The 11,966-nt window shown below is 41.8% G+C and overlaps 1 protein-coding gene across 2 annotated transcripts; it reads left to right on the top strand.

Annotated features, from left to right (window-relative positions):
• The first annotated feature begins 20 nt into the window (after window positions 1–20).
• On the top strand, window positions 21–11,928 carry esr1 (estrogen receptor 1). 2 transcript variants are annotated; one of them, XM_041063692.1, is made up of 11 exons: window positions 21–113; window positions 818–1,237; window positions 2,190–2,404; window positions 3,278–3,394; window positions 3,898–4,076; window positions 4,292–4,445; window positions 6,629–6,767; window positions 7,773–7,906; window positions 8,618–8,801; window positions 9,837–10,913; window positions 10,985–11,928. In XM_041063692.1, exons 2-10 carry the CDS (start codon window positions 948–950, stop codon window positions 10,201–10,203), a joined length of 1,779 nt encoding a protein of 592 aa, XP_040919626.1. In that variant the 5' UTR covers window positions 21–113; window positions 818–947; the 3' UTR covers window positions 10,204–10,913; window positions 10,985–11,928. The 2 variants fall into 2 exon arrangements, with proteins under 2 accessions (XP_040919626.1, XP_040919625.1); XM_041063691.1 differs by lacking the exon at window positions 21–113 and having other exon boundaries at window positions 611–1,237.
• The last annotated feature ends 38 nt before the right edge of the window (window positions 11,929–11,966 follow it).

The following is an 11,966-nucleotide window of genomic DNA, read 5'->3' as shown; positions in this document are numbered from 1 at the left end:
TTCCCATTGTGTCCAACAAGCCCAGCTAGATGTCTGAGAGTCAGAGAGATGAGAGAGGCAAGCAGAGGGGGAGAGAGAAGAGTGTTGCACAGCAGATGATTCGTGTATAAGAGGTGAGTATGTACCATGGTAGAATTTTAATTCTTTTAGCCTCCATGGTTTAAAACCATTGTCCTAATGTTTCTCATTTCCAGTGATTTCATTTACTGCAGAGTCTCAGGTGTACCCAAGACACTGGCTACGAATAGACTGGTCGTATGTCATGCTGGTGGTGTGCACACTATTAGCTAAACGAATGGCAAATATTTAGAGAGAGACTGTTTTTTTTCACTAGATATCAGCTACAATCAGTGAAACTTTTGTAATGAATGTAAGAAAAGGTCTTATGGTGCTATGGGAGTGGACAAGGGAAGTTTTTTGGGAATCACTGTTTCTCTGTCCATCTTCCTCTTTCTTTCTCCCCCCAGCTTTAGCCTCCCTCCCTCCTACACATTAGTAAAGATGTATTACAGGAAAAGAGGAAGAGGCTCTGTTGACAAAAAAACCTGAAGGAGGTTGGGAGGAGTCTTTTTGGATGTCTTTTTTTTTCTTTTTGGAGCTTGGTGGGCGGAAACTCAAGGCAGAAAGGGCAAAGGGACTGTTAGAAAAGTGGACCCTTCAAGTTGCCTGACAGGCTTCATTGGAAAAAAAGAGTGAGTGAGGAAAGAGTAAAGAGAGAGGGAGCGCAGCACTCGTCTCCACTCCCCCTCCCTGCAAATGGGAGAGCAAGTCTAAATCATGTTGCTTATCAGTGCTGTTGTGCTGTGATGTTGCTCAGGCAGAGCCCAGCACACAGCAGGAAGCCTTGTGGACCAGTGCTCAGACACAGGACCAGCCCGACCTTCTCAGAGCTGGAGACCCTCTCCCCGCCACGTCTTTCGCCTCCGCCGCGTGCCCCCCTCAGCGACATGTACCCTGAAGAGAGTCGGGGGTCTGGAGGGGCAGCAACTGTGGACTTCCTGGAAGGGACGTACGACTATGCTGCCCCTGCCCCGACTCCTCTCTACAGCCACTCCACCACTGGTTTCTACTCTGCTCCTCTGGATGCCCATGGTCCACACTCTGATGGCAGTCTTCAGTCCCTCGGCAGTGGGCCTACAAGTCCTCTTGTGTTTGTGCCCTCCAGCCCCAGACTCAGCCCCTTTATGCACCCTCCCAGCCACCACTATCTGGAAACCACCTCGACACCCGTCTACAGGTGAGGGAATACAGTTTATCACCAGAGTGTGAAAAGTGTCTGTTGTGTGCTTAGACACAAAGTTCCTTTTATAGACTGAATCAACAGGTATGAATTATTCCTCTGATTGTTTTTCTAGAATCATTAAGTTGGTGTATTTTTGGCTATTGCTTTTAAATTTAATGTATCATATGTGAGGTCAATTTGTGAGAGATGTCACCTCCAGTGCTCGAATCTGATTGCTTGGTCAGTTTTGTTTGTGCTATAGTTTGTGATTACATATCTGATATGAGCAGTTCATTCATAATATCTTCATAGTTTTTCTAGGAAAACAAGTCAGTTCAGCTTGTTTATAACAGCTGATTTATAAATTTCCTACATTAATTAAATCTACTGCCTTGTGTTTCCTATTGAGTGACAGTAGACACAATATTGCTGCACAACTAGATATAATATCTTTAATTCATGAATAACAACATTGGAACTATGTTCAGCCCTCAAAATGCACTTATAAAAAACTTAATTATGTAACTGCATTGTTTTTTCTTTTTTAAATCTCTTGCTTTATACAAAACATTGCCATTATCTTTATAAAAAGGATCAAGCTTTGCCCTGGTTTCTAATTCCAGAGATTAAGGACTTTGTCAAGGACCTTGAGAAAGGAACAATACGTAAGAACAACAGAAGTACAGATTGTTTCCTGGCTCAGGTGGAAAATAGCACTGTGCTGTTGTCTCAGCTACTGTCAAATTGCAGTCTGTGTGGTAAATGTCAGAATTGATCTGTACATAAGTAGTTGGCTCTAATGTTTTCTGATAAAAGACGTCGATAAAGCAGTTTTTGACAAAATATTTGACAAAATTTACATGAGAAAACCATTGTTTGTATTATTTCATCAGCATCACAATTATAGTCATTACCAGGCAATTTTGTGAAATGATTTAACTGAGCTGAAATCAATGCCTTGTTATAGGTCCAGTCAGCAGCCAGTATCCAGGGAGGACCACTGTGGCACCAGTGAGGAGTCATACAGTGTGGGGGAGTCAGGTGCTGGAACCAGGGCTGGGGACTTTGAGATGGCTAAAGAGACACGTTTCTGTGCCGTGTGCAGTGACTATGCGTCTGGGTACCACTACGGGGTGTGGTCCTGTGAGGGCTGCAAGGCTTTCTTCAAGAGGAGCATCCAAGGTAGGTAGAGTGTCTGCTTATGCTCTTTATGACCAGTGGGTGTGTATCTTAAAATGATACCTGTTTGTTCAGGATCATGTCCAATAATCAAAAATTCCTAAAGCTCTGGCTAAGAAATTCTCACAATTAAATAAAGTCAGTTTTATTTATATAGCCCAATATCACAAGTTCTCCTTGAGGGGGCTTTACAACCTGTACAGCAAACCCTCAAAGTACAGTGGTGAACTTTATACACTAGTCATAAAAAAGAGCACTGCACCATTTAAAAATGAGTTGGCCTGTCAACAAAAGAAAATTTAGTTTGGATATTAAAGGACAATGAGTTAGCGTACTAGTTGTTTAGTAGGCTCATGGCACCAAAGTAAACTGCCTATAACCTTGGCAGAGAAATAGGCACTTGAACTGGAGCTCGATCTCTGTCACATAAAAGAAGAGAAAGAGGAAAGATAGATGTCATAAACTGTCACGTTGTGAATCAGAGATCTAAAATGAGACCTGAAGTAAAGGGGAAATTTATGTTTCAACAAGTTAGTTTTTGCTATTATTATTTGGATTCATGAGCCTTCAGCCATTTTTGGTGGTCTACAACCTCCATGTACCACTGCCTCTGTGTGCAGATCAAAGCTTCATCTGCTGCCGGTGTCTTAGTCATGTTTGTGATATGCTGCTTCGGCACATTGATGCAAAGTCTTGCATCGAAGGTCGTAAAGAATGGTCTCCATGGCAATGACAAAGCGAAGATGCCACGTTTTAATTTTCTCCATCTCAGATCAATTTAAAATGGAATAGAGTGTTCCTGGCTACTAAATAACTTAAATCTCAACTGAACACTGGAGTGGGGGGCTTGAAGTAATAGATTTTCTTCCATTTCAGGTCACAATGACTATATGTGCCCAGCAACCAATCAGTGTACTATTGACAGGAATCGGAGGAAGAGCTGCCAGGCTTGCCGTCTTAGGAAGTGTTACGAAGTGGGCATGATGAAAGGAGGTGGGTAGAAACACCAGCAGAATTTGCTGTCCGTTACTGCATTTGGCGGTTATAAATTATCCTCTTTGGTTAAAATGTTTAATAAGTCTTCTAGGATTGGTTTTTCTTTTGTACAGTTTAGGTTTTCCCAATTTGAGTAGGATGTTTTTAACAAAAATCAGATCAGTTGCCATTTATCAATGATGGCTTCTTGCACTACTCTGATGGATACAGAAAAGCTTGAGACTAACTTTAACATGACCTTGGAATGATTTCCTCTTAAGGAGTACAACTACTGATTAGTACACACCCACATTTTTGTTTTCATACTTCTGGAATCACACAGGCATCCATATTATCAGCACAGTTGGATTTTATGTTAAGAACAGGATATGAAGCTATGTTGAGTGGTTTTGAGGGAAAACCTGATGAATGCATATGTTTGGGAGTTTGTGTGTGATTGTGTGGCTTTTTCTGTGTAACTGCATATTATTTTGTTTTCAACCTCTGCTCTGTCCCACAAGGTGTGCGTAAGGACCGCGGCCATGTTTTGCGGCGTGACAAACGACGGGCTGGCACTAGTGACAGAGATAAGGCTTCTAAGGACCTGGAGCACAGAACAGCGCCCCTCCAGGATGGGAGGAAGCGCAGCAGCAGTGCTGGAGGAGGGAAATCATCGGTCACTGGCATGGCGCCTGACCAGGTGCTGATTCATGTGGAGACAATGACATTTGTAGCCCTAGACACCAGAGTGGCCTTCAGGGAATCATGAAAATTCAGACCAAAATTTCTTGGCAGTCTGGCTGTTGGTTGTTGAGAAATGTTTGTAGTCACTTAAAATCAGTTTTGATCTGAACATATTTTATTTTTCAGTTTAAATGGACTTACAGTGTGACTGTTTATCTGCTGCTTCCCCAGGTGCTCCTCCTGCTTCAGGGTGCCGAGCCCCCAATACTGTGCTCCCGTCAGAAGCTGAGCCGACCCTACACCGAGGTCACCATGATGACCCTGCTCACCAGCATGGCTGACAAGGAGCTGGTCCACATGATTGCCTGGGCCAAGAAGCTTCCAGGTACTACTTAGAGTGGTAAAATATTCTTGATCCGTTTTCAGCAGCACGAACCAAATTTCTCTATGTCACTGTTTTGCAGAGTGAGTTGCCATTTTTTAAGATAAAACTGTAAGCTGAAAATGAAATCGCATTAGAAACAGGTGAAATTATCTTAACCCACTGCAGGACATGTTTACTTGTTTAAACAACCATTTGAATTAAAAAAAAAGATTTTGCTGAGCCTAGTGCAAAATTACAGTAATAGACAGTAGCTGCAGGCTGTGCACAGAGTGACTGATCAGAGGCAATTACTTTACCAGATGCAGTATCTGGCCTGAACTGTGTTTTGGAGCAAAAACTTACAACTAAGTGGAATTGTTAAGGCTGTCTTCAGACTTTCTTTAGAGCATGCCAGAAGTCTTGTGATGGGCCATGGGCTATTAACCTCACATATTCTGGCTGTAATGTGGTCTGAGGTGAGTTATCACATCACTGGCATGCACCTTTCATCTTTACATAAGCAAATAACTTGACAGAAACAACGTCCTTCAGCTGCCCTAAACCTATACGTAAAATAAAATGACAGATGTCCATGAAGTCAAGCAATCAGCTACAAAAATGTTTTTGTTTAGTTTTTTTTGTCTGTGTGTCAGTCCTGTTGTAATATTCACTGTTCTAATGTTCCGGCAGATTGACAATTGCAGAAATATTGATGTAGATTGTGAAAGGACAGCTTCAACTTCACTTTTCATGTGATGTTTTCTCAGCACTACAGCTGTGTCAAAGACAGAGAGAGGTCAAATTACCAATAAAACAGTTTCTTTCTTTTTTTTTCAAAGTCAAAGTTGCTATAAATACAGAAAAAAACCATGAATCCCTTCATGAAGAGTTAGGGAAGACCCTTACGATTATCAGAATGTTGGATTATTGGACACCAAATGGAATAAATGTCAGTACAAACTTTATTGTTCATAAGCATCATCAGGTCTTTAGCCAGAGGGATGGATGAGGGACCCACGGGTAGCTCACTTGGTTAATTGCGTGTACCATGTGTTAAGGCTGAGTTCTTTGCTGCATGTCATCCCCTGCCTTTCCTCTCTATCTCTCCACTGTCACTATCAATAAAGGTAAAATGGCCTAAAATAAATCTTGGAGAAAAAAAAAGCAGATAGGTGAGGACAGGTGCAAAACATGTGAGTCAGTTCTGCTGGAGCACCATGACATTTATTGCATGTCTCGTCTAAATTGAAAGATATTTTCAGATGGTGTCTTTCTTAAACATTCAAATGTACAAATGTAATGCGTCACAAAGGTGGTGGTCCTCGATTGTTGTCTGTTTGACTGCTCAGGCAACAGCAAGGTGATGGGAAACCTTTATCGTACAGACACACATGGGCACACACACACAAATGCAGAGCCATTACAGTGATGGTAATTACAGTCATCACCTTTGAGAGGATTGTTTGGCCAATCTGCTGGCACCCCATAGAGCATAAATGCAGTGTAAGACACATCACCCTTTTGCATGCACGGACACACACACACACACACCTCGACAGGTTCCCTAAGTGAGTAAATCCTGATTTTGAGGTATTACAACCCTGTGCGTCACTAAAAGCCCAAAGGCACACAGACCCCTCGCGATTGTGAGGGTTCCCAAACAGGGTACATAGGGGGACAATGGGAGTGAATTGTCTGTAATTACATATGAATTGAGACAGCTGAGTGCCAGCAATAAGGCTTCTTATGAAAGCAGAGAGATTGCAGATGGTTTAATTTAAGTAAACGAAAACGAGCGCTTGCATATTTTTTTTTTTTGTGAGTGGGATGAAGGTGCACAGAAAACATTAAACTCTGGGAGTGCTAATATTCCCCTCTATGTTATAGATAACACCCACCACTCCAAATAATCAGCTCTGATGAAACAGTTATTGACACTAGATATTTGTCTGTGTTTGGGTGGGATCTGGATGCCAAATAATTGCTAGGATCAGGCTAAAACATATATTGTGAAGTGTTTATGAATAACAGTTTTCAGTGACAATTATTTAGTGCCTGTCAGTCAAAGAGCTGAGGTGGATGGCTCCTCAGAACCAACAAAAATGTTAAATGTACTCTAACTGGGTGTGGATCGCTCTGCTTCCCTGCCTACATCCTTTCACGAAAGGCTCTTTATTGTGCACTTTGTGTGTGTGTTTTTCTAGGTTTCCTGCAGCTGTCCCTCCATGACCAGGTGCAGCTGCTTGAGAGCTCGTGGTTGGAGGTGCTGATGATTGGGCTCATCTGGAGGTCCATCCACTGCCCTGGCAAACTCATCTTCGCACAGGACCTCATACTGGACAGGTAGGTTGCCTTACCTCTCTGTGACATGCACCTGTCTTTACTTTTTTCATATCTCTGTCCCTACTTTTCCTCCCTGTTTCTCCGTCTTCCTCTCACTCTCAGACAGATGTTAAGAGTGGTACATCAGCATTGTAGATTTTCCATTTCACACCCTGCCAGCCATTGTGCCATCCCAACTCATCCGTCATAGAGTGAAAGACTAATTACATGTTCCCCATGGAGAGGAGAGCAGCCTCTCTCTAACCTGAAATACCCCCTCATCATTACAGTGCTGAGCTGGCAACCAGGACAGAGATTTAATCAAAGCCTCAATGCAAGGAATGATGGAAAAGGGAGAGCGACAGAGGGAGTGATGACGGGGGAAGGAGGCGCAGGAGAGAGAGAGAGAGAGAGAGAGAGAGAGAGAGATGCAGGGAGACATGAGACATAGCTGTTTTCTGCTCTGCAGGCACAGCCTGTTCCCTCCATTTCCCCCCATGTTCAAAGTAAACAAGCTGGCCGAAGCACAGTCTCCACCTCACAGAGAAAAGAGGTGGAGACAGTGAGGGATGAGGGAGACATGCAGACAGACAGAGCTTTTACCGTCTGATGTGCCTGATGGTCCCATTTGATTCAAAATTGTATTACAGAGTATTATCTCTAAAACCTGGTCTCAGTATGAGTGTTCTCACCAATTGGACATGATGACTAAAATGCTGTGGGTCAGGTTTGACAAATTCCCTTGGCTCTGTGCTGTCCAAGTTTATCTTGCACTCCAACCACTGGATATTATCCATCTTTCCATCACTTTTCAACTGTACTGACAAATGGAGTGCTGCAGCCATTCAGTCCATTAGTTTTTTTTTTTTTTATCTGGCCACTCTTTGGATAGTTTTGTGGTCACAGGTTTAGTCAGGTTCTTTTTCCTCCAAAGATGAAAAGGTAAAAGGAGATTTATTTGTGTGTGCCTTACACAATTTTAAATACCAAAGAGTTCCTGTTGTTTTCTCTCACCGTGTCCTCCAGGAACGAAGGAGACTGTGTTGAAGGGATGGCTGAGATCTTCGACATGCTGCTGGCCACTGCCTCCCGCTTCCGCATGCTCAAACTCAAGCCCGAGGAGTTTGTCTGTCTTAAAGCCATCATCTTGCTCAACTCTGGTGAGGCAACATGTGTGAGTGTGCCTCACATCGCCTGCCTGTGTTTACAGTTGGTCACTTTCTTGTGAAACATTTTCGGAGTAATTTAGAGCAAAGTAGTGCTTGGAAACAGTGACAGTGGGCAGCAGAGACGCTTCTCCAGTAAAAACAGCAGCCATGGAGTTTTTTTTTTTTTTTTAAATTCCACACAGTTTTGCTCACTTGCGCTCCACTTTGCATTTTTCCGTCTCTGTTCCGGAGAGTAAATATTGAACAGTGTCAAACTACACCCACAGAGGTGTAGCTCTGAACGCTGCTCAGGCACACTAGGTGAACAGAGTGTTCTGGAAAGGCCTGTACTGTCAATATGCCCAATTACTGTTCCCAAGACAACATGAGACGGGTCGGAGGGGCTGGTTTTATCCAGGAGATTGAGATATTCTATATGGGAGCTTGAGTGAACTGAAATACCAGTGTGATGACATTACTGGCACAGCTGCTGGAACTGGATGAACTTTTGATTACTGTGTAGGCAAAACTGCAACCGCAGTCAATTCTCCGCTCTTATATGTGCGTCTGAGTCAGAGCTTTTATCAAACAAAATTTGGCATTGTCAGTGTTTTGATTGTTTTAATACAAATCTGTAGCTGATTGAGTGAGTTTTAACATTTCTGTTTAAGAAAACATTGGCTTGAAATGTTGCACTAAGCTTGTGTTCTTTCTCTTTATTAGGTTCTTTCTCTTTCTGCACTGGCACAATGGAGCCGCTACACGACGGCGCAGCGGTACAGGACATGCTGGACACTATCACGGACGCTCTCATACATCATATCAGTCAATCAGGATGCTCAGTTCAGCAGCAGTCGAGACGGCAGGCCCAGCTGCTCCTCTTGCTCTCCCACATCAGGCACATGAGGTGAGATTCATTTAGAAAAGGTCTCTTTTACCACAAAGTATTTTGATTTACATGTCTTCATCTGAAGCCCATGTTTAAATCGTTTTTAAAAAATTGTCAAAAAATCCCATGTAGAGATCAAAACCAACATGAATTAAGCGTGATATATCTTATCCTTCTGTGCCACTGAGCTTTATTGTTGTACTTTTAAAAACACATCAAACAGCCTCACACTTGTAGTGAGTGATGTGTTTCTTGAGCACCGTAGTTTATTTTGAGTCTGTCCCACATACTGTACACTGTCCTGCTGCCTTAGAGGTATAACGTGGAGGTTTTGATCACTAAGAAGCATCGTAGAGCGATGTTTTACAAGGTCCCTCTTTTGTTTATATCATGGACTCATCACAAGCAAGAAACGCAGCAATGCGCCAGCAAACACTTTGAGCTGGCAAAACAGTGGATGTAAGATGTTTACAAATGTTTTATGAGGAAAGCAGGTTACAAACAATGTGTTTTGGTAAGTAACACTGAATGTAAACATGAGTTTTCTTTGTCACAGGACACCTTTAAATACACACAAAAATACCACGTGTATTAATCTGCCGCTGAAAATAAATGTTTGCTCCAGAGTAATGTTAAAAACAACAGCATTGCCCAGCTGCTTTATGAAATAATTAAATCTTTTTAAATAAAACTTTACATTTGTGACAGTTTGTAAAGGTTTAGTAGGTTTAGTTTAGTAGGAATTAACAGTCTTGGACCATACCACAAACAGAATAGCAAAGGCTGAAAATACTCAGAGATGGACTTGGTTTTGTCCTTTTCACGGGATTTGTTGACAGCAAGAAAAATGTAATGGAAGCCGCTTAGCAAGTTAAATCTCCAGGAAGACTATTGAATAAAAAACTGAACAATAAATAAATTAGAAAAAGCAACTGGAGGGCAAAACCAGAAAAAAAAAGAATATGAATAAAATTAAAGTATTAGAAGAATTTCTTTCTGAAGGTGTCACTCATTATTACACCACTCTAATTCCTTGTCCTACGCTCCCTGCAGCAACAAAGGCATGGAGCACCTCTACAGCATGAAGTGCAAGAACAAAGTGCCTCTGTACGACTTGCTGCTGGAGATGCTGGATGCTCACCGCCTCCACCGCCCCGTAAGACCAGCTCAGTCCTGGTTCCAGGCTGACAGAGAGCTCTCTACCACCGGCAACAGCAGCAGCAGTGGCTCCTCTTCAGCTGGCTCTGGTTCCGGACCCCGAGGCAGCTATGAGAGTCCAAGCAAAGCCCCGACAGGTCCAGGTGTCCTGCAGTACGGAGGCTCCCGCTCCGACTGCACCCACGTGAGACAGAGCACAACAACAACAAGCGTGTCTGAAGGTCAAGTCATTTTTATGAATGATGTGAGTAGCAAAGAATGAAAGTGGTTTGGGAATGAAAGGTCGCGGCAGTATTTGAATTTATTTTATGAGATAATTATTTATATAATTAAGTGATTTTTTTTTTTTTGTCGTAGCTGTTTAGGGAGACATTTTTTTCTTTGCACTTTCAATTCACTACAATCTCAGCTTCAATGCAGTTAAGCCTCTGTGCTGCCTTTCATAATATCTGTGACTTTGACTCAGCCTCTAACAGCTTTTCATTACGGCCGGTGTTAGGTCATATTGTGCCATTATGATTTCAAATGACGAGCAGCTAATATTTCTTTTTATTCGCATGGACCAGAAGTGCACTTCCTCTCGGGTTTAAGGGACTATTGGGCATATTTTTACTCTTGCATATAAAGGATGATTACACACTAAGCTATTATAGAAGTGGTTAAAATTATTGTGTAATTTATCTACATCAGTAAAGACTAAGCATCAGGTATTGTGTCTTATGCACACACAACTTAAACTTGATATATTTGGGGAAAAATAATGAAATCATAAAATTAACAGTGACTGAGGATGTATCTGTTGAATTTTGAATACTTAAATATTGTATGATCAAATCCTAGAGCACTGATTACATAATGAAGGAAGCCAAGCTTTATTGTTGGGTAAGTTCACCCTATCCACGGCTTTTTGTGTACAGTAGGTTTGCTTACTTGCACCAAAGTTGTTTTTTTTCTAAATTTGTGTGTGTGTGTGTGTGTGTGTGTGTGTGTGTGTGTGTGTGTGTGTGTGTGTGTGTGTGTGTGTGTGGGGCAGAGACTGCAAGGGAGAGACTGAGAGCATTGTGAGTGATTCAGAGCTGATTTGATGCATAGATTTTTGTCTTGATGCAGTTGTTCAACATTTCAACCGCGTAAAAAAACCTGCAACCAGTTACTATTCACCCACTATTTCAGTGATTACCTGTGGAGTTTGGTTGGATTTACTCACCTCCAAAAACCTGATTATTATAATGTACTGTATGTGCACATATGCAATAGTTTTTATAGACCAAATTTGATCCAGTTGTAAAGAGGGTTCCTTATATAGACTTGATTAGATGTTTTCTTTTTCACTTGGCAGCGTTCAGCAGTAATTGATTGGTTTTTAAAGTGTCTGAAAATAGTGAAAAATATCCCCAAAGCCCAAGTTACATATTCGAATAGCTTCTTTTTTTGTTAGTCCAACAATCGAAAACCTAAATGTTTTCCATTTACTATCACGAACGACAAAGAAAAGACGCTCCTCATAGTGTGTTCAGACACACAGACCTCTGGACCATTTGTGTTTGTTTGCCACAAACAGTCAATGTACAAACTCTGTTAGCTGAAAGCTAGCTAGTGACAGACATGCTGACCGTGTCTGTGTTTGTGTCAGTGAAGACACTGCTCTTAGTTTTATGAAACTGAGTAAGCATGTATTTGGTGCACCGTGGTTTTGGCCACTGATCTGTTGTCTTAGTGATGCAGTACAGTTGACAAACAGCTGACCGACACACTAAAAATTAAAAGCAATTAAAATTTATGTTGCTGGGGTAGAAGTGATAACCAAAAATACACAGTCACAGTGTAGTTGACCAGTATGATCTGTGTTTACAGATGTTTGGAAATCACATGATCAGAAAATTGGATCTGGCCTCTTGAGCTGTTGAGTGTAAATCCAGTCAAACCTGACCTGTCTGTCATTTGTTTACTGTGCATAAAAATAAAAACCTCAATTGGGAAAAGACTGTTCATCAACTATGTTTCTCCAAAGTTTATATCCCAAAA

The sequence above is a fragment of the Toxotes jaculatrix genome, chromosome 19 (assembly GCF_017976425.1).
Source record: "Toxotes jaculatrix isolate fToxJac2 chromosome 19, fToxJac2.pri, whole genome shotgun sequence".
NCBI lineage: Eukaryota > Metazoa > Chordata > Actinopteri > Toxotidae > Toxotes > Toxotes jaculatrix.
This window is presented reverse-complemented; position numbering and strand designations above follow the sequence as displayed.